The sequence below is a fragment of the Pleurodeles waltl genome, chromosome 5 (genome assembly GCF_031143425.1).
Source record: "Pleurodeles waltl isolate 20211129_DDA chromosome 5, aPleWal1.hap1.20221129, whole genome shotgun sequence".
NCBI lineage: Eukaryota > Metazoa > Chordata > Amphibia > Caudata > Salamandridae > Pleurodeles > Pleurodeles waltl.
In genome coordinates, this window is record NC_090444.1 from 513,069,642 (window position 1) to 513,096,032 (window position 26,391).

A 26,391-nucleotide genomic window follows, 5' to 3' on the forward strand; every position below is an offset into this window, starting at 1 on the left:
TGGGTAAGGATCAACACCGAGGCCTAGATTAACTAACATTTATGCAACGCAGAGAAGTGCTGAGTGAAAATCAGCATTGTATGGTCTTCCTCTTCTGGAGCATATGCCTCAAAAATGTTCATTAACCATTAATGTGCAATGTAATCAGCAATTAGACCCTAGTCATTACTTAGCACCTAAAATGAATGTGAAATGCATGCGTATGTTTTTGTAAGTTATTAATATTTTTCTGAGATCACAAATACAGAAAAGGAAGCCCATGAGGCTAAGACTCTGACATTTTAAAGCAGGCGTTCCTGTTTTGAGCCACTACACTATAAATGCGCACTGTGATCAGCAATTTGACCCTAGGGACTACCTAACAATTAAATATGAGTAATGCATGTGCTTCCAAAAATGTTTTTTTCCAAGGAGTCCAGCATCATGAGTTTGCAAACCTTAGCCATGCTGAGGGGAAATACTTACAGCTAAAACGTGCTTTATTTAGTAGGCTAAGGCCATATCTATGGATATTCTAGCATCCCCAGTGTTACAATCTTTAAACATTAAAGGAAAATCAAGGGGGAAGCCTCTGGATTCTATAATCTCAGTGCATCAGCTACACTTATGCCCATTACTAGCACAACTCTAGGTCAAATGGCAAACGTTAATTAATGCATTCTGATGAGGAATGGGCTAACATTATTATGAACATGGATAAGGGAATCAGAGAGGCCAGAATGAAAATTCCTCTCAAAAGTCTTCATAACTGGTGCTGGTTCCCACCAAAACGCAAGGGAGTAGGTTTACTACAACATTATACCTTCTGGAGGTGTCCATAAGAGGCTTGTGATCTACTACACACTTTATTCCGATGTCCAGTTTTGAAGGAATACTGGTCTTCCATTACTGCCTCTCTACAAGCAGCAATACATATGCCCAGCCCTTTAATGAATAAATTGATTCTATTACATGATGTTAATGATCTCCCAAATCTAACAAACCATATGAGACAATTGATAACTATTACAATAATTGTCGTGAAAATGTGTATCTTACAACAATGGAGTACACCACAACATTGTAGGAAAGTACCCCCTTTTTCTGCCTGATGTCAGTGTGTTTGACTGTGTTCACTGGGATCCTGCTAACCAGGACCCCAGTGATTATGCTGTCACTCCCAAAAGTCTGTATTTCGCCCACAATCGGTGCACTTGTGCCTCATTATAAGTCCCTAGTATATGTACCTAGTTACCCAGAGCATCTGGGTTCCAGGGGGTCCGTTTGGGCGGCAGCATATATTTTGCCACCCACAGGGAGCCCAAGCAAAGCGTTCTGCAGGACTGCCATTGCAGCCTGCATGAAAAGTTGCAAGCACCCTTTCACTGCCACTTTTCACTCCATCACATCACTTATAAGTCACCCCTATGGTAGGCCTTCCAGGCCAGATGGCAGGGAGCCAAGTATCTGTGTGTGAGGGCATGCTTAGACCTCCTCCAAAGGGTCCCTGGGTTTTGCCATCTTGGATTCAAGGTTGGGAGGGGACTCTGGGAGCATCTTAGGGACCAGTGCCAGCAGGTGACATCAGAGCCCCCTCCTGATAGGTGGTCACCCAGCTAGGTGACCAATCCCCCTTTCGGGGCTATTTTGGGTCTCTCTCTTTCATGGTTCCTCAGATTTGGATAGCAAGACTCCAGCAAGAATCCTCTGCATCCTCCACTTCTAACCGAAGAAACTGCATCTTGAATCTTTAGGACCCTACACGCTGCAACAAAGAAGCATGATGCCTTCTGCAACATTATTTCTCCAGCTCCTTCCAGCAACTGTAATATTTCCCCTGTCGTGCATCCTTTGAGGACAGCCCGTCTTCAGCCTGCACCAGAAGAAAGATGGAATCTCCCCTAAAGTGAAGGAGTCACTCCACTGCTTCTGCAGGTACCACCTGCGACGACGACTGGCTGCGTGGATCCCCTCTCCTGCTGAGTTGCGTGGATCCTGAATCATGGGTGGTGGACTGAAGTGGTCCTGACGGTCCTCTCTTTCAACTGTCCAACTTGGGTGAAGGTAAACCCTTGCCAACCCACACAGAAAAGTACCCCCGTTCACTGCATTCTTTGCAGCTGCCAAGGCTTGTTGGAGTCCTTCTTCCAAGATCTTCAGGCATCCTGAAGCACCAGCCTCCAGCACTCCTTCCTGCAACGCACAGCTCCCTGAGTGGTTCTCCGGCGGCGTGGGAGCCTTTCTCGTAGTGCTGTGTGGGCCTCTACTGGGACTCTCCTCTACCTGTTTTGTGGGACTCCTGTGGGTGCTGCCCAGGCTTCTGTGGGCTCTCTGTGTTGCAGAGGGCCCCTCTGGCTCCCCCTCCTAGGATGAGTCCACCTGGTCCTTCCTGGTCCCCAGCAGCTTCCCTTTCAGCTAACCGCAAGTTTTGTGTGTGTCCAGGCTTGTTAGCGGAACACGAAGATGCAAACCAGACTGCAATCCTCCATCCGGCGTGGGACGTCACCTGCATCCGCCAGGAACCCGACTTCATCTTCTTAGGTGCAGTGCAGATGCTTCTTCTTCACCAGTGGTTCAGTTCTTGCACCTTCATCCTGGTGGGTAGGGCTACTGCCCTTCCTGAACTCAGCTGTGCTTCTTGGACTTAGTCCTCTTCTTCCACAGGTCTTCTTGTCCAGGAATCCACTGTTGGAGTCTTGCAGTCTCTTCTGGGTTTTGCAATATTCTTCTTTACTTCTCTGTGTGTGTGCTGGGAAACTTACTGTGATTTACTCCTGGTTTCCTGATTGTTGCGGTGGGTTGTGGTACTTACCTTTCGGCTTTCCTAGTACTCCCAGCTCCCCTCTACACACTTCACTTACCTAGGCGAGGGACCGACTTTCGCATTCCATTTTTTTAGTACATGGTTTGTTCTCCCTGTAGGAGGCTGGCCTGGTTTACAGTGGGTACCTTGGGGACTTACACCAGGTTAAGTTATCCCTTATTAGTGAAATGTAGTAGTGTTCTATCAGCTTAGGCTGATAGAGGTAGCTGTAGCAGAGCAGCTTAGGCTGAACTAGGAGACATGCAAAGCTCCTGCAATAACACTTATAGTTACACAGTACTTATACACAAGTAAAGACAATACTCTGTGTTCCCAAAAATAAAGGTAGTTTATTTGGGTGACACAAGGCCAAAAATATCTTAGAGGCAATACTCCTTCTGGACATAAGTATTATACACAATATATACACTAGACACCAAAACAAGGTAAATAATTAGACATAGGATAGTGCAAACAATAGGAAATGCTGTAGAATCCAATGGGGCAAAATAGGTCTAGCGGCAACACAAACCATATACTAAGAAAGTTGAATGCGAATCACGAATTCCCCCCTAGACAAGTGTTGTGTGTGCAGAATCGCTGGGAGAGTAAGACTACAGTAAAGGTAAGTAAAATACCCACCCCAGAGCCCAGAAAAGCAGGAGTAAAGTACTGCAAGGTTCCTTAGGACAAACTACAAGTCATCATTAGAGTTATTTCAAGAACCAAGGAAGACTGCAAACAACAAATGGTGTATTCCTGGACCTGAAGACCTGCAAAGGAAGGAGACCAAGTCCAGAAGTCGAAAGAAGTTCCAGGAAGGACAAGGGCCCCTGCCAACCCAGAAGAGGGTGCAAAAGAAGAGTCCCCGTTAGTACGAAGACTGCAGAAATGCACCCAAGGAAGATGTCCGCGGATTCCTGCGTGATGCACTGGATGTCCCACGAAGAGAAGATGGATGCAGGCGAGTTTTGGTGCTGGATTTCTCCAACAAGCCTTTGTTCCGGCAAAGTTGCGTTTTCCGTCAAGTTGCACTATCTGGACCCAGGAGGGACTTGGAGGCCTCAACTCTGTGTGAGGAGGAAGAGGGGGCTCTCAGCACTTCAGAGAGCCCTCAGGACACCAGATACCACCTACAGGAGTCCCAGGACACGGGGACAAGGGAGGTACAAAATGTGATTGGTGCAGCACTACAAAGGAAGGTCCCACGCCGCTGGATAACAACTCAGTGAGTTGAGTGTCACAGGATAGAGTGCTGGGGACCTGGGCCAGGCTGTGCACAATTCTTTTTCTTCAAATATTGCACAGAGGCCTCAGGAGATGAAGAAGACGCGGTGTGCAGGGGTACTATCATTCTTGGGGAAGGCAAGGTCATACCTTCTCAAAATGGGACAGCAGGACCTCAGGACAGTCTGTGTCGATGGGGTCCACCCTTTGTGTTCCAAGGAGCACGCTCGTCACCAGGAGAGGAGTCCAAGAGAACCGGTCGTCGACTTAGAAGTTGCCTACGTGAGCAGGGAAGTGACTCCGTCACTTCATGGGAGATTTCTTTGGTCCTTCTGGTGCAGGGTGAAGACAGGGAGTCCCCAGAACGTGCACACTGTGGAAACTGTAGCAGTTGCTGGCTGGAGCTGAAGTTGCAGAGGAAATGTAGCTCTTCTGGATAATTTGTCGCTGTTACAGCAGTTCCTGGAGCAGTCTGCGGTTGATCTGAGGTCAGAGGATGAAGTAGTAGTTGCAGAGGATTCATGCTGGAAACTTGCAAGTAGAATCTCTTATCAGGTAAGGACCTATCAGGGGGGGTCTATGACATCACCTGCTAGCACTGGCCACTTAGAAGCCTCAGAGTGCCCCACACCTTGCAAAGCAAGATGGCTGGAGTCTGGGACACACTGGAGGAGCTCTGGGCAGCACCCCTAGCGTGGTGATGGACAGGGGAGTGGTCACTCCTCTTTCCTTTGTCCAGTTTCGCACCAGAGCAGGGACTGGGGGTCCTTGAACTGGTGTAGACTGGCTTATGCAAGGAGGGCACCATCTGTGCACTTCAAAGCATTTCTAGAGGCTGGGGGAGGCTACCCCGCCCCAGCCTGTTACACCTATTTCTAAAGGGAGAGGGTTTAACACCTTCCTCCCAAAGAAAATGCTTTGTTCTGCTTTTCTGGGACTGAGATGCTCAGACCCCAGGAGGGTAGAACCCTGTCTGTGAAGTGGCAGCAGCTGTAGCTGCATTGCAAGCCTCAGAGAGCTGGTTTGGCAGTACTGGGGGTCCATGGTGGAGTCCCCAGGATGCATGGAATTGGCTCCCCAATACCATATTTGAAATGGGGGGAAAATTCCATGATCTTAGACACATTACATGGCCATATTCGGAGTTACCATTGTGAAGCTACATATTGACCTATATGTAGTGCACATGTGTAATGTCGTCCCCACACTCACAAAGTCCCAAGAATTGGCCCTGAACTATGTGGGGGCACCTTTGCTAGTGCAAGGGTGCCCTCACACTTAGTAACTTTGCACCTAACCTTCAGCAAGTGAAGGTTAGACATATAGGTGTCTAACCTTACTTAAGTGCAGTGAAAATGGATGTGAAATGGTGTGTGCACTATTTCACACAGGCTGCAATGGCAGGCCTGTGGAAGGGTTTGTCTGTGCTCCTTATGGCTGGCAAAAGAAATACTGCAGCCCATAAGGATCTCCTTCAACCCCAATGCCCTGGGTATCTAGGTACCATATACTAGGGACTTATAAGGGGGGGTCCAGTGTGCCACTTGAAATTGGAAAATGAAGTCACTAGCCTATAGTGACAAATGGAAAAGCAGAGAGAGCATAAGCACTGAGGTTCTGATTAGCAGAGCCTTAGTGACACAGTCAAACACTATACACAACACACACATTAGGCCATAAACTATGAGCACTGTGGTCCTGACCAGCAGGATCCCAGTGAGACAGGCAAAACATACTGACATACAGGTAAAAATGGGGGTAACATGCCCAGAAAGATGGTACTTTCCTACACTCCCCCAGGCCTATTTCTCTCGATTGTGATTTTCACTAATTGCACTGTTTTCTAACTGTTTATATGCCTATTTCTGCATACTAGTGTATATAATTTGTGCATTACTTACCTACTAAGGGAGTATAGCCTCTATGGTATTTTTGGTATTTGTGTCCAAAATAAAGTACATTTAGTTTTGTAAACCTGACTGTCTTCTTTCATGTGTGCGAGTACTAAGTGTGACTACAGTGGTATTGCATGAGCTTTGCATGTCTCCTAGATAAGCCTTGGTGGCTCATCCACAGCCAATTCTAGAGACACTGACTACACTACACTAATAAGGATACCTGGACATGGTATAAGGTGTAAGTACCATAGGTACCCACCACACACCAGGCCAGCCTCCTACAAACATCCTATGCATGATGAATGACTTATTGAAATGTATAAAATGGCACAATATGAAAAATTGCAGATTGCAGGATGATGTTTGAATTTTCATCCAAAATTTAAAACCCTTTCTAGCTAATACACATTCTAATTCTGGTAATGCTTAAGATGTTTCTTCCTATTTAGGAAATACAATAAAAGAGTTCCTCCAATTTTTCACCTCTTCTCCTTATTACCTCCCATCACAATCATTATTTGTATTTATTCTGACATCATTGAGACTGTTGGTGCTTTAGTCATTAATACTTTTTGGGACTTACTGTTCACATATTGGACATTGTTGAAGTAATAGGAATATCTCCATTTGGAATGTTATATCTGTGGAATTCTATATTATCTCTTCTATCTTCTACTTATAATATATGGATTAATATTTATTGTATAGTATCTACATCTTCTCCTCCCTTGTTCACCTCCCTATTTCTTTCCAGCTCTTCTTTTCAAGATTAAATTCACAGTTTGATGCATTATGAATAATATCTCTGCTATTGTAACTATTGATATATGCATTATGTTTTTAGGTTTAGAAATCTGAGAAGTTATCATGTCATAGTATTTTACTGTGTGACTATGATTTCATTTATTGTCTAATTCACTTTCTAAACCTTGGCAAGCGCTGGACGGTTGGGAGCGGTCCGCCGCCGCAGTGGGCATGTGCGTAGGACGGCTCCCAGCTGTCCTTGCATACACCTTGGGCTGCTCGCCCCACCAGGGAAGGCAGTGAAAGCACTTCTGCTGCCACCCCTCCCCCCTTGGAGATATGACAACATTGGTGAGTCATCATCAAATCCAGCCAGGACCATGCTGGAAGCCATTTCCTTCCAGCGCAGTCGGAGGAAAGGTTGGTGTTTTCCTCCAAGGAGGGTTTGGGCCAGCCAAGGAAGCATTGCGGAGGAAGAAAAGGGTTTTCCTTTCTCCCAATGTCTCTTCAGGGTGCATTCCTGCTGCATGATCATGCTTGGGGCCATAATCGTGCAGCAGAAATGCCTGCTAGACACCAAGGATTCTATTTTAGGGCCATATTGTTGTTGTGGGCAGCGGCCCCTTGGGGCAAGGGTCGCTCCCCTTTTTGGTATAAATGTTTTGGCCGTTTCTGCCCACTTGAGGACAAATAGGCCATAAATTATTATGCCCATCTACCCCCAAGAGGGGCAGAAGCCACTAGACACCAGAGATTTATGTACATGGCAATTGTTTTGCTTTCGGGAGCAGCCACTTGGGCAAGGGTCACTCCCTTTTTGGGGGTGAATGTTTTGCCCATTTCTTCCCCTCTTGGGGGCAGACCAGCCATATATTATTAGGCCCACCTGCCCCCAAAAGGGGGTGGAAGCCACTAGACCACCAGGGACTTATTTATATAGCTATTTGTTGTTTTAGGGAGCGGCACGTGGGCAAGCATCGCTCCCCTTTAGGGTGTGAATATTTTGGCTGCTTCTGCCCCCCCATATTTCTAGGCCCATATGCCCCTCAGGGAAAGTTTCTGTGGCTGGCAGTGTGTGTGGACTTGCTCTTGGCTGACGGTCTGCGTAGGCGGGCCCTTGCCTGGTGGTATGTGTAGACTGGAGCATGCCTGGTGGTGTGTGTGGACTGGGGGAATATTTCCATTTGTAAACGTAATGTTTTATTTCTCCATTTTTATTTTTGTGCAAAACGTCAATTCCTTTGCCGTTACTCCTGCTAGATATGCAGAATGCGTAGTTGAATGCATTTGGTAAGAAAAATCTTCTGTATTGTTTACTCCAAAGGAGTATCATTGCCATGCATGAATTAATTTCTAGTAAATGGTGCGATAATAGCAGCATATTTTGCTTCTGCTTTATTGTGTGTAAAAATTCTCCTTGGATTTGTGCACAATGTGTATTGTGTTATCTTGTGTGTAATGTTCTTTTCTTTTTCCTTTCTTGTGGGATATGGTAGGTGCTTGCTATGTCTATGCAGAGAAGATGGAGGTGATCCTGAGTCTAGCTGTCTCTGGCCAGTGAGTGGTATCGGGTTCGAGTATATCGGTTTTTGTATGCTTTGTATTGATTTACTTTTCCGTCCAGGTTACTATATGCCAGTAGTTTTGCTTTCTGTTTGATAAAGCCACACTTTGTGTATTACTTCTTTTACACAGTGTTGGGGATTGTTGACTTATTTGTCAAGTTACTTTTATTAGTGGGGATTATGGCTAGCCTCAGGATTACCACTCAGGAGGCTGTTGGTGTGCTTTTCGATTCTTCTTCTGTCATAATTATGAAACTGACACTGCATCTGAGGCAGAGGGGGAAGTGCAAGATTCTGACAGTGAATGTTCTGCCCATGAGGAATCACTGGATGATGAAGCCACTCTCAGTGCGGTGGAAGTGCCTAGTTTAGAGGAGAACACTGATGTGTGAATAGTGTAGCAAGAGTTATCTGGATTGCAGCCCGGGGTGAAAGGCTTCCCATTGGAACCTTGGGTTACCCCATACTTGGCGAGGATGGCCTTGCCTGCCTTTGTCTCAGGGTGTAGAGTGAACACTAAAAACTTTTTGCCCATACATTTTTTTCAGTTGTTTAAGGACGGTGTATTTTTGGACGAGATTGTTGAACAGACTAACTTGTATGCTGCACAACATTTGAGGGACAGCAGTGCCAGCCGCAAGCCCCACTCTAGAGCTACCCAGTGGGCTTTCACAAATCTGGATTAGTTGAAGAAGTTCTTGGGTTTAACTTCGTTGATGGGCTTGATAAGGAAGCTGTCACTGTCATTATATTGGTCTATCAGTCCCTTGATAGCAACAGCCGTATTTCCTGCACTCATGAGTCGTGATCGGCATGTGCTACTGCTCTGGATGCTGCATTCTGTTGATAATGCTTCTGCGTTGCCACAAGATCACCCCGATTGTAACCGTCATTTTAAGATTCAGCCTGCCTTTTATCACTTTGTAGATTGATTTTCAGAGATCTTTGTCCCAGGGAAAGAAATAGTTGTGGATGATTCTTTGGTCCTGTTCAAAGGTAATTTGGTTTTTAGGCAATACATTCCTACAAAGAGGGCACATTATGAAATAAAATGTATATACTGTCTGAGAGTAGTACTGAATAAGTCTGTAATTTCAGGGTGTACACTGGTAGGGATTTCACTATTGACCCCCTGGTTGTCTGTCCACTTTTGGAGTTGGTGAGAAAATTGTGTGGGAACTTGGTAGAGGATTTTTTTAAGAAAGGTCACCATTTATATGTAGATAACTTCTCCACGGGTGTACAATTGTTCAGGGAATTGTACAAAGTGGACATTGTTGTTTGTAGCACAGTCGGTCCTAACTGTAAAGGTTACCCAAAAGAGCTTGTTTGTAAAACACTTTAGAGGGGACACTGCAGTGCCTCGCGTAGTAAGTAGAATTTGCTAACAGGAACTTCACCTGTGAATGTTTGGGGCCAGGATTCTGAAGTGCGCAAACATGTGCATTTTAGACTACAATAAGCAGCTGGGTGCTGTAGATGCTGGAACCTTACCCTGCTGTTCATAAGGCTTACGTTTGGTATAAGAAATTGGCTATCCATTTGTTTTATCTAGCAAACTTCAATGCTTTTGTTGTATTTAAAGATTGTTCTCCAACGTCAAAGATGACATTTGTTCAGTTTCAGCATTCTGTGATAGGCAGCCTTGTTGTAGTGGAACAGGCAAGTGTTCCTAGAGTTGGAGTGGAGAAGGATGTGGCAAGACTGAAAGATCGCCACATTGTGGATTACATTCCTCCAACTCCCCCACCCCAAAAAAGCCCTGTAGGAGATGTGGAGTCTGTATCCGAAGAAGTGTGCAGAAGGAGAGTGGTATGTACTGTTCTGAGTGTCCTTCTAAACCTAGGCTGTGAGTGCCCACATGTTTTAAATTGTACCGCACGCAACAGAGTTTTTGGGAACAACCGTGAGCCTAAAAGTGAACTGGCTGGTCTGTGTTGTTTTGTATTTTTTGTTCAGATTTCATGGTTGGCATTAATGTGATGTATTTAGTTAAAGCTATTGTGCTTGTAGTTATCGTTTTGTATTTTACTTATAATTAGTTTGTGTTTTCTTTTTTGTGAAAAAATATTTGATGCCCGCGTGTGTGAGCTGATGCTTGGATACCGGTGTGTGTGAGCTGGCGCTTGGCGGTGTGCATGGACTGGTGCTTGGCTGGAGTTGTGCGTGGCTTGTGGTGTGCGTGGAGTGGCGTTCGGCTGGTGTGTGTGAGCTGGCAATTGGCTGGCGGTGTGCAAGTAGTAACTGGCTGCTGGTCACTACACACACACACAGGGCACTAAGCCCAGCCACACAAGTGAGGCACCATTTTTTATCAGGAGGCTTGGGGGAGTGCCAGGTGGATGGAAGTTTGTGGCTCCCTGTGGATTCTAGAACTTTCCACCACAGAAATGTGAGGAAAATTTGTTTTTTTAGTCTAATTGTTTGAGGTTTGCAGGGGATTGTGGGTATCTAAACATGGATAGAGCCACACAATTTATCCCACCCTGGAAACCATTAGATGTCTAGTTTTCAGAAATGTATAGGTTGGCTTAGGTACCAGCTGATTTAGGGAAATCTGGAGCTACCCACTTTCGGAAAGGAGGGTCAGTTTTGGGTGGAAATATATGCTGCCTCAATTTTGTATTTTGGGCCGGTTCCTGTTGCGGGCACTAGTTCTACCCACACAAGTGAGGTACCATTTTTATCAGACTTGGGGGGAATGCCGAGTGGACGGAAGTTTGCGGCTTCTAAAACTTTCCATCACATAAATGGGAGGAAAATGTGTGTTTTTAGTCAAAGGTTTGAGGTTTGCAAGGGATTGTGGGCACTAAACATGGATACCCCTGGGTGTCTAGTTTTCAACAATGTACAGATTGGCTAGGTTTCCCAAGATGTCAAATCTAGAAGAAGAAGGGAAATCTAGAGCTACCCGCTTAGGGAAAAGAGGGTCAGTTTGTGGTGGGAAAATGTGCTGTCTCCATGTTGTGTTTTAGGCTGGTTTCTGTCATGGGCACTAGGTCTACCCACACAAGTGGGATTCCATTTCTATTGGTAGACTTGGGGGAGCACGGAATAGTAGAACATTTGTTATAACCAATTAGATTTTGCTACTTTTGTGCCTTTCAAATGTAAACCAGAGTATAAGAAAGATGACATATTGAAAAATACACTCCAGATCATACGCTATTAAGGGTACCAACAAATTCAGCAATATATAAATTACCACTGTTCGTAAACTCTACATCTTGTGCCCATTTCAGAAATATACGTTTTCTTGATACCCAGTTTTCAATCTGTCTATTTTGCTATAAGAATTGATCTGTTCTCAATGAAAACTAATAGTATGGTACAACTCAGGTGCTTGCTCTGGGTACCTTAGGTTCTTGTAGAACCTACAAATCCTTTATATCCCCAGCAACCAGAGTTATCTAGCAGATAAAATGGTATATTGTCTGCCATTGTGACAATAAGTTACAGATAAAATTTTTGTCACAACTGCCCACAATATTTTCAATATTTCTTTATTTCAACAGTTATTTTCCTAGTGAAAATCATAAGGGATCTACGCATATGACCCCTTGCTCAGTTCTGAATTTTATCTAGTTTTCAGAAATGTATAGCTTTTCTGACTCACGCATGGGTTTCACCACAAACTAGAAGTAGGTTGAAAGCACAAAAAATAGGTTAGGTAGGCTACTTCTTAGAAAAATCCCAAAATTGTGGTACAAAATAGGTTTTTTGATCCAGCTATGCTTGTTCCTGAAAGCTGTGAAGACAGTGACTTTAGTACGGCAAACCGTTCATGGATGCCATTTTTAGGGGGAAAAAACAGACACTTATCTGAAGCTCTTTTTTACTATTGCTTTAAAAAAACTCGAAATGTTCTTATATTTTGGCTATTTTCTCTGTGCACTCCAGACGAATCCACAAACACTGGGTATTTTTAGATTTCCTAGATGATGATAAAAAGGACACAAATTTGGTGTGGGTACCTTACCTAGAAAAAAGAAAATGGGGCCCTAAGCGCAAACTACCCCAAAAAGGCTATAAAATGCTCAGCACTGGAGGGCAAAAGGCCTAGCAGCAAAGGAATTAAAGTATTGTTTATATATTGACATATAGTTCTCAATAAAAACAAACAATCAAAAAATGCTGTTTAAGGTGAGGCACCTTTTAAATCCACAGTAAACAATCCCTCCGGAACGTGACTGCACTGCCCCAAACACCACCCATCTCTAGGGTCATAACCCCCTCATAACCATTTTAATGATTTACTATCCAAGTTGCAGCTGAAATAGTAGAAGCTGTGAAGCTTGGGGCATATCTCTGGCTGGGAATGAGTTATAGACTTCTGTTTTATGCTGATCATTATTTTATGCATAGTAACCTTTACTTGAGTGCATTAAAGTAACTTTCACTGAACCAGCAAAGCTTAAGAGAATATAAAGTTATTGTTTGCGGAGTGTCTACAAGGACGTGATCTCCTTGAGCAAGCTTTGGTCTGCTCCGATTCATTAACCATGAGAGAGTCAAGTGAAAAAAGAGTTCTTGGTCATTAATTTGGGGATTCAGTACTACTGTGACTTCAGGACATGAATGTCTTGGTTACAAGTAACTTTAGATGCATGTAAGCAGAACTATTGTTTCTAAAACATAACATGTATGTTAAGTGGGGTCTGGGTCAACCCCTTGTTCAAAATGGGAAAATTGAAAGAGACAGGGCATTTGATAAAAAAGGATTTTTGCAATATAACACATTTTACACTTTGTAAAGAGGTGTTGTTTATAAAACTTTACGACTTTAGTCCAAAGTACCTACTGGATTGAACAGCAGTTGCAGATGTCAGAGTGTGTCATGCAAGATAGGGGCTGAAACCAGGCAGAGGCCATTTCGACTTTCATTCTCTATATGCCAAACAACTACATTTTGAAGGGCGATTTCGTACAGAAACTGGCTAAAAGATATAGGTTTTGTTTTTCACTCATTGTCCCATTACATAAAACCAACAACTTACCATCTTGAGCAGCACAGAAGAAGTGTATGTCTTCCATAGGTTAGTTCATCCACTGTTTACATGAACGAAACCAGCTATAACATTAAGTGAATTGCACCCTTTCTCTCCATGGGATTCAAGGATAGTTGAACCAAGTATGATGGCTCAGTGGACTAGTGGATCCCACTCCGGCGATCTGTGTTTGACCCCATGGCCACAGACTTGAATTTAAGTGGACCCACCCAACATTTCATCATTCTGAAGCCAACAAAGTGAGCACCAATGGTTTGGGTAACAATAAATTGTGTGATTCTATATTGCCTTGACGGCTTTAAGAATTTAGTGGCCTGCACATGCCTTTCTGTTTTCACCACTCGACAAGCCACTGTACCAAGTCCATCACTGGTTTGTTATCTCTTCGCCAGTACTGATGACCGAGCTCCATTTGCAGGCCTCTGGAAGTAGCATGTCCAGTGGAGTTGGGCGGAATAAAGAAATCCAGTTTTAGAAGATAAGTGCATTAGTGATTTAAAATATATTATTTACATAAATTATGGAATTCATCTGAATTTGGCCCATGGCGACCTTCCTTCTCCATCCCTCCCACCTCATGAGACAATTGCAGGAGATATGACAACTCACTGACAGTGTTGTTTCTGCACCTTTTATTACCGTTTTTGACACAGAAAAAAATCACCAACATATAAAAAACTCATCAAAAAGTACAAATGATAAGTGAATAAAACATTTTAATGTTGCCAACATTAATTCGTTCTTTTTTTCGTAGCAATGGTCAAATAGATCATCTTTATAAGCAACAAGAAAAGTGTTAGTCTCGCCTTTACACATTGTTCTACACCTCGTCACTTTTCACGTTTTTTATTTATCTTCCCTGATCATTGCTGAGCAGTAAAGTTGCTCATTACGTTCACATTTATTTTGCAACAATTTACCCGCATTTCTCTTACCACATAACTTCACCACATTTCGCCATCGATCCAGACTGCCCAGTTGCCCAAACAAGAGTTTTGCACAAAAGCATGAAAATGTTGGCAGAGCGAGAAAAAAAACATTTACACCCAGCATACATTCTGCCAAGTGACTCTAAAAGTAAATTCCACAAGGTGAATAAAAAATAATAAATCCCTGCTGACAGTAACCGTTCAATCTCTCTTTCCTCACTACAACAGTAAAAAGAGTGATACTTGCTTTTACATTTCGTTTCGGCCTTTCACGCACCGTAAATACTGTTTCCCCAGTTAAATATAGCTATCTTCAAAGAAAAATACAATATCGGTTGACGTACAGAGACATTTCTATTGTTCTTGACTCAACAATCTATGCAACTTTTTTAGATGTGCAGTAATAGGAAACCAAAAAATAATCCTGACCTGGAAAATCACTGCACTCGGGAATATAATATATTCACTTCCTTAGCAAATGCATCTTAGCTGGAAAACTCATGTTCTGCAGATGCATCTTAATGCAAGGAACTTTCTGGGACTAAATTACTGTTTTTTAAACAATTATTAACATTAACTTTAAGATAAAAACTCACTCTTTATTTGAAAGAAATATCTTACAAATCTGTAAAACAATATCAGTCTTTGCAAATTAACCCAACAGTGAATTTAGGAATCCCACCACAAAGGGAGCAAGTCAAACGAGAGGCAACCTAGTAAGTGTGGTGAACCTGAGCCAGCTGGGCATCAATACCATTGCCGTATTTTGCAGATCACTTGTAATCTCTTGTCTTGCTCGCTGTCACTCAAAATATTCCTGGGAGCCCAGGAGCGCTGGTTGTGTGATTCTTTGGGCAGAACATTTTCATCAGGTCTATGCCAATACTGGGCATCCAAGACTTGGAGCCTGTGGAACACCACCATAGGTGCCCCACTAATTAAGTGACAGGGGCTTAAACCATGTCTCATCTGAGAGACTTGTGCCCGGAGAATCCACTGGTTAGAGCGACGGCTTAACCACTGGGAATATTTTCATGACTGTTAAATTTGACTAATAACACTTGTAGTCTGCAAGGCAAGCAAGCGCTAGTATGACAGTCTACTGACAGATAGCAAGCTGGAGGGACGGGAAAAGCCTACTCATTTTTTTTAGTATTTTTGAGGGAGAGAAGCCAGAAACAGGGAAATATAACTTCTGATACTGGTGTTTTGCAGTGTAATTTCATGTGTTTCTTTTAAAAACATGCGTGCATATGCACCGGAAGTAATAACCCTTTAGTAATCTACTTGTTGCTGTCTCTTCTCTATCAGTATGTCCCGTGGTCGGAGTCAATGTCAGGAGAAGTATGACATCACTTTTTAGAGCTGTTTATGGAGAAACGAGGCAGGGAACATTAGCATTTAATTAAAAAATAGAATGCCTGAACCTCATTTTTTGGCCACAGTTCCTGCTGAAACAGGGACATACAGCCAACCCTAAATGTGCTGTCTCCGCTCCTTTTATTACGCCGCACATGAGCCAGTCCCTCTCGAGACTTTTTCCTGATGTAAATGCAAAAAAAAAAAAAGGATGCGTCACGGCTTTCCTGCATAGTTGAGAAAGTACGTTTACAAACTGTCAACAAATGTTTTTCCAAATATATGCCTTATACTTTTCTAAATATATGCTTAAAAAGTGCCTGCAAATGCCACTCCATTAAACCTACATGCCACAGACTAGAAACGGGTGTTTTTTTAATGAAACCGTAATTAGGACTGAGTGTGAATGGCCAAGGGAGCATTCGGGCTTTGCTCTCAACAGGACATATTTCTGATTGTCAACGGAGCCAAAAAGCAGGAAGAGGAGGACTTTACAAAGTTCGTTATGCACCTTGCAAGATCCAACTGTGTCACGTGTTCATTTTAAAGATATATAAATTGCAAGTCAAGTAGTACGTTTGGGCTTTAAATACATAACCCAAAATGCAGAATGCAGCCTTAATATTGGAACGAAAGAGAGAAAAATAAAGAGTGTGATTCTGAAGCAAAAGAGCCAGGACTTCAGTGTGTGGTTGTCATAGACAAGACACAACCAAAAAAGTCATCCATGAACCACTGTTGATGAAGCCACACCACCACAATATTTCCAGAAGGGAGGCATTGTACTCATGGACCCTCCACCCAATTAGGGGTAGTTGGGTCGTGTATTTTTGCATTATTGTGCGAAAACGTACACTCCATATGGCTGCAACAATTGTATTGCCTATAATTCCACCATAACTTATTTCGATTATGATTCTCTATTATCCTTTGCAGTTAAGATATTTTTCAAAAGTCAGGGGAATAAATGTAATTGACATTATGAAAACTAGCCTAAATGGAGAAGAGAGTTTGCAGTACTGTTTTGTATACACTTCAATTCTGAACAGAGAACAGTAGAAATCATTTTACTTTATATTCCTTTGGAAAATGCGCAAGATACAAACGCATTTTTCTTAAAATGATCCCTGTGGCAGCTACGTAGCTACTGAATAAGGTATGACAGAAAACCCCTTGCAACCAATGTACCACTATGTGCAAAACTATGTTTTGTTTCAAACAAGAGCAGGCATTTTCCCAGCATTAACCACAAAGCAGTGAACCACAAGCACTCGCTCTCATTGTTTTAATAGAAATGCAAAACGAAAATATTTTTAGTTATTCAAGAGTAGAGACACTGCACTTCCAATGGCTTTAGCATTTGGCAATTTGTACTACATGGCGTAGCACTTCCCAAATTAATACTTAATCATATGTCAATTTAAACAAAATCATTGTCAATTGGCCTTATGTATACATCTTTTCAGCTCCTCTTCAATACCAGAATTGGGAGAATTTGTTTTTTCTAAAACAAATTTGTTCTCAAATGAGGAACAAACTGGACTGCACCAAAATCAAATATGTCAGCAATACAACATGAAGATTGCATTGAAAAAAATGCACAGTCAGTATGATTTTAGAATGGGTGAATCCTAAATGCACCTAGAACTTGATTTCAACCTTCAAGGCACAACACAGATAAATGTATCCTTCATACTCATCGGAACTGCCTGGGAACATGCCATATTTCTCTGTGAGCTCACCTTTTATGGAATCCAAAAGGTACACATCTCTGTAATTCAGAACAAAGTGCGTGGAAAGGATCAACCCCTTTCTGGCTGGCCATTGGATGAAAGAAAAAAATTGGAAAAGACATTGCAAAATAGACCCGCACTCAGTTCGTATCCTCTAGTTATCTAATATAAAAACCCTTTCCCCTCAAAAAAAACTACACCACACAAAAAACTAATTTCCAGAGCAAATGGCCTCATAAGAAAAAAATACATTTTGGTATAAATATTTTATCATGTTTTGAATACTGGTAAAACAGAAATCGTGTTCCAAAGTGCTAGGTAAGCAGGGAAAATGCTAGTATAGATAAATATCGCAAACATTATGGCAAAAAAATAGAAACTATTTTTAAAATGTTTCCGGCACCAATTTACATTCACTCGTCATACAATAGCTTACTTTTTCCATCTGGGAGGAATCTGAATTTGGATCAGCTGATACCATTTATACGTTTTATATGTTTTTGCAACATACTGCTATGTAATGTAAAAGTGTTTTTTAGATAGAAAAGAATTTACCTTTGTCGATGAATAGTTCCTATAAAATATACGTAACAAAGTAGCAATACCTAAAAAATAGCCATTACTAAAAACAAAGCTTTCGTCAATAAGCCTCTAGAACTTTAAATGAGGAGAATGGCTTGACAAAGTGGTAGTCTAGATTGCCACAATGAGGGCACTGTTGCACGTTGCTGTATTCAGAGAAGTACTGCATTCCAATGCGGACATCGACCACAGGCTTCCCACAGTGCTTACAGTTTAGTCGAGCCTATCAGAAAAATAAAAAAAGGAAACACCAGATTAGAAAATCCTGCTATTTTTTAAGCGCGGAGAGTGAAGAAGAAAGGATGGAAAAAGTCTGAAGGGAGAGAAGAAGAGTTGTGAGGAGGGACAAAACAACAGCTGTAAGAAAATGTATTATTATTTGGGGCCAATGACTATTCACCTCAAGGAATAAGAACAATCCTTGGCAGATTGAACCCTCGAAGTCAATACATTAATCTGAGCTCACCACCTGGAAGCTGTGGCACAGAGCAGAAAGGCTCAACTTATGGCAATATGCAAAGTATGTATGCAATACCAAAACAGTAATAGAGTCAAAATGCAATACAATGAAAATCCCAAGGCAGATTAGAAAACAGAGTAAAATGTAATAAACAAAATGACACCAAAATGACAAAAATCTAGTAAGAGGAACAGGAGACAGTGGGTTTTAAAGGTCTCAGTAGATATAGCACCAAGACATGCTAGGCACCGTCTATTTTTCCAGTACAGAGGGACCTAGGTACAATTTGAGGCTGATTGCCACAAAGCAATGGTTGAATACACCAAGCAGGATGTCCCGGCCAGAGTTTACCTTCTGACTTCGTTTTTTTTTAAGTCTCCAGAGGGGTACACTTCCAAAGCCAAGGACTTCAGGGAGGAATTTACAGACTCACAGTAGGTCAGAGAGAGGCCAACAGCAGGGTACAGTCCATATCCAGTTGCCACTGTTCAGCTGGGCACATTCAGAAGATAGGGCCTTGCTGTTTTATGTTTCCCTGTAGCCACACAGGATGTCAGGCAACTGAGCCTTGGAGTCCACTTGTTTACCCTGGGTGTAAGAGGGAGCAGGTCCAGTATTTTGTTGCTACTCTCAGGTCATAGACAGCATGCCCAGTTTACTTCACATTTCAGCAGGTCCAGAAAGTGTTCTGAAGTGGGTGCCTGGATGTGCCAATTTTTAAGCCTGGCACCAGCTGTGGTATAAAATAACTCCTAGGCATGCTCTCACAAATGAGGTTAAAGTTCCCTGAGCCAATTCTAACCACTTAGGGCATTTTCAAGATACCAAAAGTCTTCGACCACAATAAATGTGAGCTCAAAGGGCTAGGTGGGGTGGATGGAGTGTACAATGGTAATTCTAGTGTCCTCGCACAACTATCAAGAAAATCCAGTTTAGGATGACCAATGTACCCAGAATAACCCAAGAGACAGGGGACTGGCAGGGCAAAAGCAGAGGCCTTCAGCAACAGAGTACGCATGCACAAGAATTCTCTTGACATCCTGTTCTCTCCCCTTTCAAGTGTGACACAAGTGTTATATGTAAACTCAGAAACAAACATCTTGTGGGACACAAACAGTTCTTCAGCAACCAGACAGTGGAGCCACAAGGACCGTCCTGAAATTGCATCCTGTTCTCTTCCTTTTTAGGTATGCTGATGTGTTAATTGTGAACCCAGAAGACCAGCCACGCAGAATTTGCCACCCCAGCAGGACCTCACATGGTTGTGTCAACAGGGATGCCCACCGTCCTCAACCTCCATATTCTGTGAAGGTCAATGGAGTAATCTCAGCCCATTCAGGTTAGCCCTTTGTTTGCTCCTGGGTGACATTTCACAACTAATCACACTTATTTAAGTCAAATTATGGTTGAGACATGATGGCATTTAACTTCCAGGCCCTGGGTACACTTTGTACCATATGCTGGGGACTTATAGGCAAGTTAAATATGGCAGTTAGAAGTATGCTAATTCAACCATGTTTAAAGGGGAGAACATACACTTAAAATCTGGTTAGCAGCGGTAAACTGCACAGAACTCTAAAGCCAGCAAAAATACAGTGTTCAGTAAAAGGCAAAAAAATCAAAGGTGAACCATGCAGAAAAGGTGGTTTTCTTACAACAGCATTCTAGTGAACAGGAGAAGAAGCTCCTTTGGGGCAGGACTACAACACAACAGAGGTAACAAGGCAATTTAGCTCTGCAAACATAGGAAAATGTATAGGGCAAACCAAAGGATGAAAGCCTTGCTTTGAATTAAATAAAGTCTGCTTTGCCTGGTATTCTGTAAAAAGAACAAATCATGGCTCTTCGTTCACAACAAATGTGGTAGAGTTCCTCCACGGAAGATGCACCCTTTAGTAATGGACAAACACATACATTTAAAAAATCTTTATTCAAGACAAAATCTGATTATCTCAATACCTGTATCGCCCACTAAAATAATTTTTGAACAGCTATTCTGAATATTGGCAACGTTATAGAAACCTCCTTGCTGTGCTACTGAAGCAGAAACCCAGCACTGATTCTGTGGTGAAATAGCAATATTCTTTAGTACTAGGATTAAGATGATTTCAGGGTACAAACGTTTCAAGAATTTTTACACCCCCCCATACCTGTCTGTACCAGTCCAATGATAGGAGAATTTATTCAGAATGTCAGATCTGGTTCTCCAAACAATATGGGCCAATCTGCAGTTTTTCATTCAACATCCTGCTTCACAGACATTTTAGATCTCTACAGGAGTAGTATTTGAAAAAAAGATTAAATTAGCACTCCTTTACTCAAAAAGGCGTAGCCGGACAGCTCTTTTGAAAACAAGTACAGCCAGATCACCCTTCTTCTTTTCAAGAGTAGAGTTACAGAGAATGCTGCACCAAACCAACTCTCTGTATACTTAAAAGAAAATCACCTGTTGGACCCCTGGGAGTTAGGGTTCAATCCTGTTAGAGGGCATTAAACTACTCTTGCTAGAGCAGTATTGAACTGAGGAGCACAGTGGAAGATGGAGATGCAGTTGGTATGATCCATTGGACCAACTTGCCGTATCTGATGTAGTTGTCTATTCTATCCTCCTGGCAAGGCTGGGCGAGGTGGGGAACTCAAAACTGTGGACGCCTGGTTTGTCTCACTCCTGGAAGGTTGCGCCCCACTCACTGCTGTTGTCAACTTATCATTCTGCATGGTATGTGGTCCCATGTGGAGTCAGTTAGATGATGGCACAACAGCTGGTAACACAGCGCTAACTGCTTAATAAGGAACTTAAACCATCCCTGTGCTCAGCTCAGTACTTAAAATTCTGAGTTCGTGTTACATACCTCTAAACAGGCAGTCATTGCCCAACCCTAGATTTTGTTTTAATTTCTCCTACCAATCATCCCTCCTGTCTTTTTTTTCCTACTTTACAGACAGATGCTCTGAGAACCTGGGATTTTTTCTGTCTTCCTACGCTACCTGTTTCAAATTGTCAGCTCAGACACTGGGGAAGAGTGTCTGGATTTGCGATTCTTCCCGGGACTCCCAAGTCTAAGACTGCAGGAGGAGGAACAAACTGGGGTTGTCTGGAATGTTTTCAGGTTGTATTTCTAGGATCAGTTCATGATGTTGATAATAAAGTCAGTTGCATATGATGTCTAGTGTTTGGTCAGCCTTAAAGAGGGTGGCCTATAAATTCTATACCATTGCTTAGGGGTTCTACTCTACCTGTTGTGCTATTTCAAAAACATTTCTTACCACAAGCTTTAACACTACCAATGATATTTAAGTTAGAAAAAGAGCAGCAAAGGTACTTTAAAGCCATGCCTGCTGTGTTTGCTTATGACATTATCAACGTTCCGGCCAATGAGAAGAGACTAAGGGCCTGATTTACATATTGGCAGAGAGGGTTCTCTGGCGCAACAGAGTTTCCCTCACGACCAATATAGTGGGCCACCAAATTTAATTGAAGGCAGACCTTAAGTTTGACCACAGCAGAGACTACCCAGGGCCATCTGAGAAATGGCTACATGTCCACCCATCCAATTTAGATGAGCAGACATGTAGTCATTTTATACTGTTCCTTACCACCAGTTAAAACCTTCCGGTAAGGGACAGTAAAACAATTTTAATGCTCCCCTTGCCATGGGAGAAGTCTGCCATGGCTAAGGGAGCATTACAGTTTCTCTTTTTAAAAAGAAAATCCTATTTTGGGATTTTCTTTTTGAGTAGGAAAAAAGAAGCAGCAGCAAACAATAAAATGCATTGACAGGAACTGTTGTGGCAGCAGTTCCTGCCAATGCCTTTATAAAATGACCGCCTGCTTGGCGGCCATTTATAAATTAATTGGGCGGCCTCTCCACCGTGAGGATTTAATTTATTCTGGATCCACGGGCTGTTACGCGTACCTTAAAATCGGGCCCCAAGTGACTGCAGATAAAATCAAATTGTTTAGGGGTGAGTGAAGGTTTAAACCTTACTAGAGGGTGTGGCTTCGGGCGTCAAGATGGCGGTCGCACTCTGAGAGTGCTCTGGACCCCTCCGTCATCCGCCCCATGAAGCTGCCATTATCTACACTATTGGCATTGCCCTAAATATGCCAGACGGCTCCTGGACCCCAGGGATCCCCCCGGAAACGAACAACGGCAAATCTGTGCCGTAAACGCCGGCCGCGACCGGATCGATAAATTTAAGATGGCGGCCGGGACTGCGGCGCTCTGCTGAACCCGAGGTGAGGGGCTCCCCCGCTGATGCAGCTGCTCTGTGGGTGACGCCGGGGACGTCGGCCCTGCGCTTCGGAGCCCGGGCCCCCCATAAGCCGAAACGAGATTGTGGTGGAGACGACCGAGGAGAGCTCCTGGCGACCCGGACCCCGCTGTGCATCTGCGCGGAGGTCCGGGAGGTGTAAGAGACGACCCGGGATGCGGAGAGGTCTTTTCTATCCGGACTGACTGAGGCGAGGTGATCGTGACGCCCGGCCGTGCCTCTGTGAGGAGCCTGTCCTGAGTGGTGAGATCGACGCCGAGGGTGCCGGCGCTGCGCACCGGGACCCGGGCCCCGGTGGATTGGGCCGAGATTGCACGAGTGGCTGCGGTAGGGCTCCCGGCGGCCCGGACTCCGCTGTGCAGGTATGCGGGGCTCCGAGAGGCAAGCTGAATTAAATGAGGAGACCGCCATGTGGGGCATTCCCACTCCCGGTCGTCGGCTCTGAGCGCCTGGGACGGAGTGGGTGGCCCCCCGGTGGCCGCTGGTTTTGGGCCCTGGGAGGTGAGAAGACACCGGGCCGGGAGGTGGGGCCCCTCCCCCCCCTTGGAAGGAAAAAGGTGCTCCGGCACAAACTCGGCAGGGAGAAAGGTCCCAATCAAAGCAATGCACCGCATGATTGAATCCATAAAAGAATAAGACCTACCGTCCCGACTGATGCGGAGGGACCTCTCCGTGCCCTAGCCACGTCCCGGGGACGCAGCGCAAGAAGTGTATTCCGAACAGCCCCGGCCAGGGGGATCTACTAGAGGCGTGCAGGACCACGGGGAAAGCAAAGAGCCCTACGATCTACTGATGACCTAGAGGTGCGAGGCAGGGCCTGCCGCAGGACCGAGCAGTCGCTTGGCAGCGTGAATTAGCGGAGTGGTGAGGACCAGTGCCCGCCAGACCCCAGGGAGGTGACTGGGTCAGTGCCCACCCGCATGTGCATTTGATACCCCGCTGGTGGACCTGGGCGCCGACAAGCCGCCCAAAATTACCTGAGACAGAATGGGAAAGGACAAAGCGAACAAACAACCCCCGGCCTCCCAGCAAAAGATCGACCAGTTCACGATGCCAGCGGGCCCCAGAAGAGAAGGGGAAACTGCTAGTGGAGGCCCAGCGCTAGACGGAGTAAGCGCCATCCTCCAAGCAATTCAGTCGTCGCAGTCGGCTGTGGAGACCAGAATCGGGGAAGTGCGTGAGGATATGGGCCTTATCAGGCAGGACCTCAGAAATGCAGTGAGTCGAATTACTGAAGTGGAAGGCCGGGTCGCCCAAACTGAGGACGAACTGGCTGATCTTAGAACAAAAGTGGCCCAGCTACAGACTCGAACTAGCGAGCTGCACCGCCATGCAGAGGATGCAGAAAATCGATCTAGATGCAATAACCTGCGTTTTATCGGATTCCCGGAGGGCGCAGAGGAAGACAAAGTTTCGGAATTTTTGGAGCGCTGGATCAAGACCTGGATACCAGACCAGGCCCTCTCACCCTGGTTTGCAATTGAACGCGCCCACAGAGCCCTTGCACCGCGGCCCACTCCGGGTGGCCCGAAGCGCCCAATGATCGCACGTTTTTTTTACTTCAAAGATCGAGACAATATCCTTAAAGAGGCGAGACGCTTGGAAGATCTTCAATGGGAGAATCACAAGATCTTAATATGAGGTCCAGACCCGCCGCCGATCGTATGAGCAAATCAAACAAAAACTTAGAGCAATGCAACTCTCATACATGCTCCTCTTCCCCGCGCGGCTTAAAGTCATTATGGCTGGTAGGGCGCATTTCTTTGAATCTCCGGAGGAGGCATGGGACTGGCTGACCGAGGAGAGCATTGGAGCCCAAAGGGGACCCCTGAAACAAGGAGGAGAACCCGCTCGGGATAGGCCCCCCCCTATGGGAGGACCCCAAAGGAGCCGGAGGCGCACCAGATCCCGGAAGGGGGGGCGAGGGGACCTAACCGTTCCCGGAAGTGGAGAGATGGCTGGAGACCCTGACCCCCGGATGGAGGGGGCCTCCGTTGAGTCCCCGGAGGTGCAGGACCGGTTGCGAGCCGAGGATGGCGGCCGTCTGAGTCAGTCCCCGGTGCTTGGCTGAAATGTTACACGGAGCTCCCATTGTGACACATGGAGGGGACCGAAGGGACCGATCGCCCATATGGGGCCCTCCGGGGCGCATCGTCGGATGGCCCGGCGGCTCCCTGGGGTTCGCCAAGTACGACTTGACGACTTTTCATTGATGATTGCAGAATGATCCTACTGAATGGAGGGGTCCACCACTCCACTCCCACGACAGTGTTATTGGCTGTTTTGTTCTGGTTGGGTACATGGGCGACAGATGCTTCCGGGGTGGGAGTATGGGGTGGGGGGCAGTTGGGGGGTGAGAAGTTTGAGTTAGATAGTAACACTCAGTCACTTATTCACTATAGGTTTAGTATTTCAATGTTATGTTTTAAGCGGTCATGCTTGTTTCCACTGACGGACACCGGACAAGATACGGCACCCACGCAGCCCACGACTGGTCCTCACTGACACAAATCATCTCCTGGAATGTAAGCGGGCTCTTAGACAAGATCAAAAGATCCGCAGTTTTCAACACCCTCCGCAGATACTCCCCCTCAGTGGTCCTACTGCAGGAAACCCATCTTCTAGGAACTAAATGCCCTATGCTCACACGGGGAGGATTTGATAGGGTTTACCACGCAGGTTTCTCCAGGGGATCCAGGGGAGTGGCCATCCTACTTAGTCACTCACTACCTATGGTGATTACATCTACACTGTCTGACCCACAGGGCAGGTTCGTAGTAGCTTAGGGGTGCTTCATGGCTCACCGCTGGACCTTATATGCGCATACGCCCCCCCAGCGGGATTCGATGCCTTCCTAATCTCACTCCGCAAGGTGGTAGCAGGACTCCCCCAGGGAACCACGTTGATAGGAGGGGATTTTAATGCTGTTCTGGACCCCAAACTGGATGTATCCGGTGACATTACCGCTGGTAGGTCCTCCCGGGCTGCGAGTCTTAACGGATGGGTGGAGAGCCTTGGCCTCTGCCAGGTATGGAGAACCTGGCACCCTAAAGAACGTCAATACACACACACATCAGCCGCCCACTGGACACATTCCATAATTGACTTAATATTTATGCCTGCTTTAGACATCACCGGTCTCACAGGGGCTGATATACTGCCACGAGGGGTCTCAGACCACGCACCTGTGCGAGTCCGACTGGGTGGAACAGACCCCACCAGACGCCCGATATGGCGACTGAACGCATGGTATTTACAAGATAACTAATATACCCTTGAAATAAGAGACCGCCTTGCTCAGTATTTTGAACTGAACTTGGGTACGGTCCAGTCCCCAGGTATAATATGGGCCGCTTGCAAAGTTACACTAAGAGGACATGCCAAGTATCTTCTTCGAGCACGTGAGCGTGCTCGAGACTCACGAGTGTCTGAGTTGGAGGCTGAGACGCTAAACTTGGAGCGCCAACAAACGACCTTATCCTCGGCCTCTACTCTGAGGCAACTCACTAGGACCCGAGAGGAAATCAGGCACTTAGTGCTTGAGTCGGCAAAACACCTATGGAGAGCATCGGCCGCCCGAATATATGGCTGGGGGGAAAAGAATGGAAAACTTCTGCATTGGTTGGCCACTCGCCCCTTGGCCAATAGAATCATACCTGAGATCAGAGACGACTCGGGTGCTCTCTCTAAAGCGCCCATTGAGATTGCACGGAGCTTTGCCTCTTATTATGCACGCCTGTACACAGAACACCCTCGGCCCACCATTGAAAGGGAATCCCCCCTCCTGAACGACATAACTCTTTCTAGAATCTCCCAGACGGCCAGGAG

At 44.9% G+C, this 26,391-nt stretch overlaps 1 protein-coding gene across 1 annotated transcript in view; it reads right to left on the reverse strand.

Annotated features, from left to right (window-relative positions):
- Positions 1-13,841: 13,841 nt before the first annotated feature.
- The window catches only part of HECA (hdc homolog, cell cycle regulator), a 221,165-nt gene continuing 208,615 nt past the window's right edge, over positions 13,842-26,391 (reverse strand). Inside the window, exon 4 of the mRNA XM_069234306.1 lies at positions 13,842-18,051. Within this exon, the coding sequence (XP_069090407.1) occupies positions 17,887-18,051 (165 nt within the window). The 3' untranslated portion in view covers positions 13,842-17,886. The remainder of the gene's footprint in view (positions 18,052-26,391) is intronic.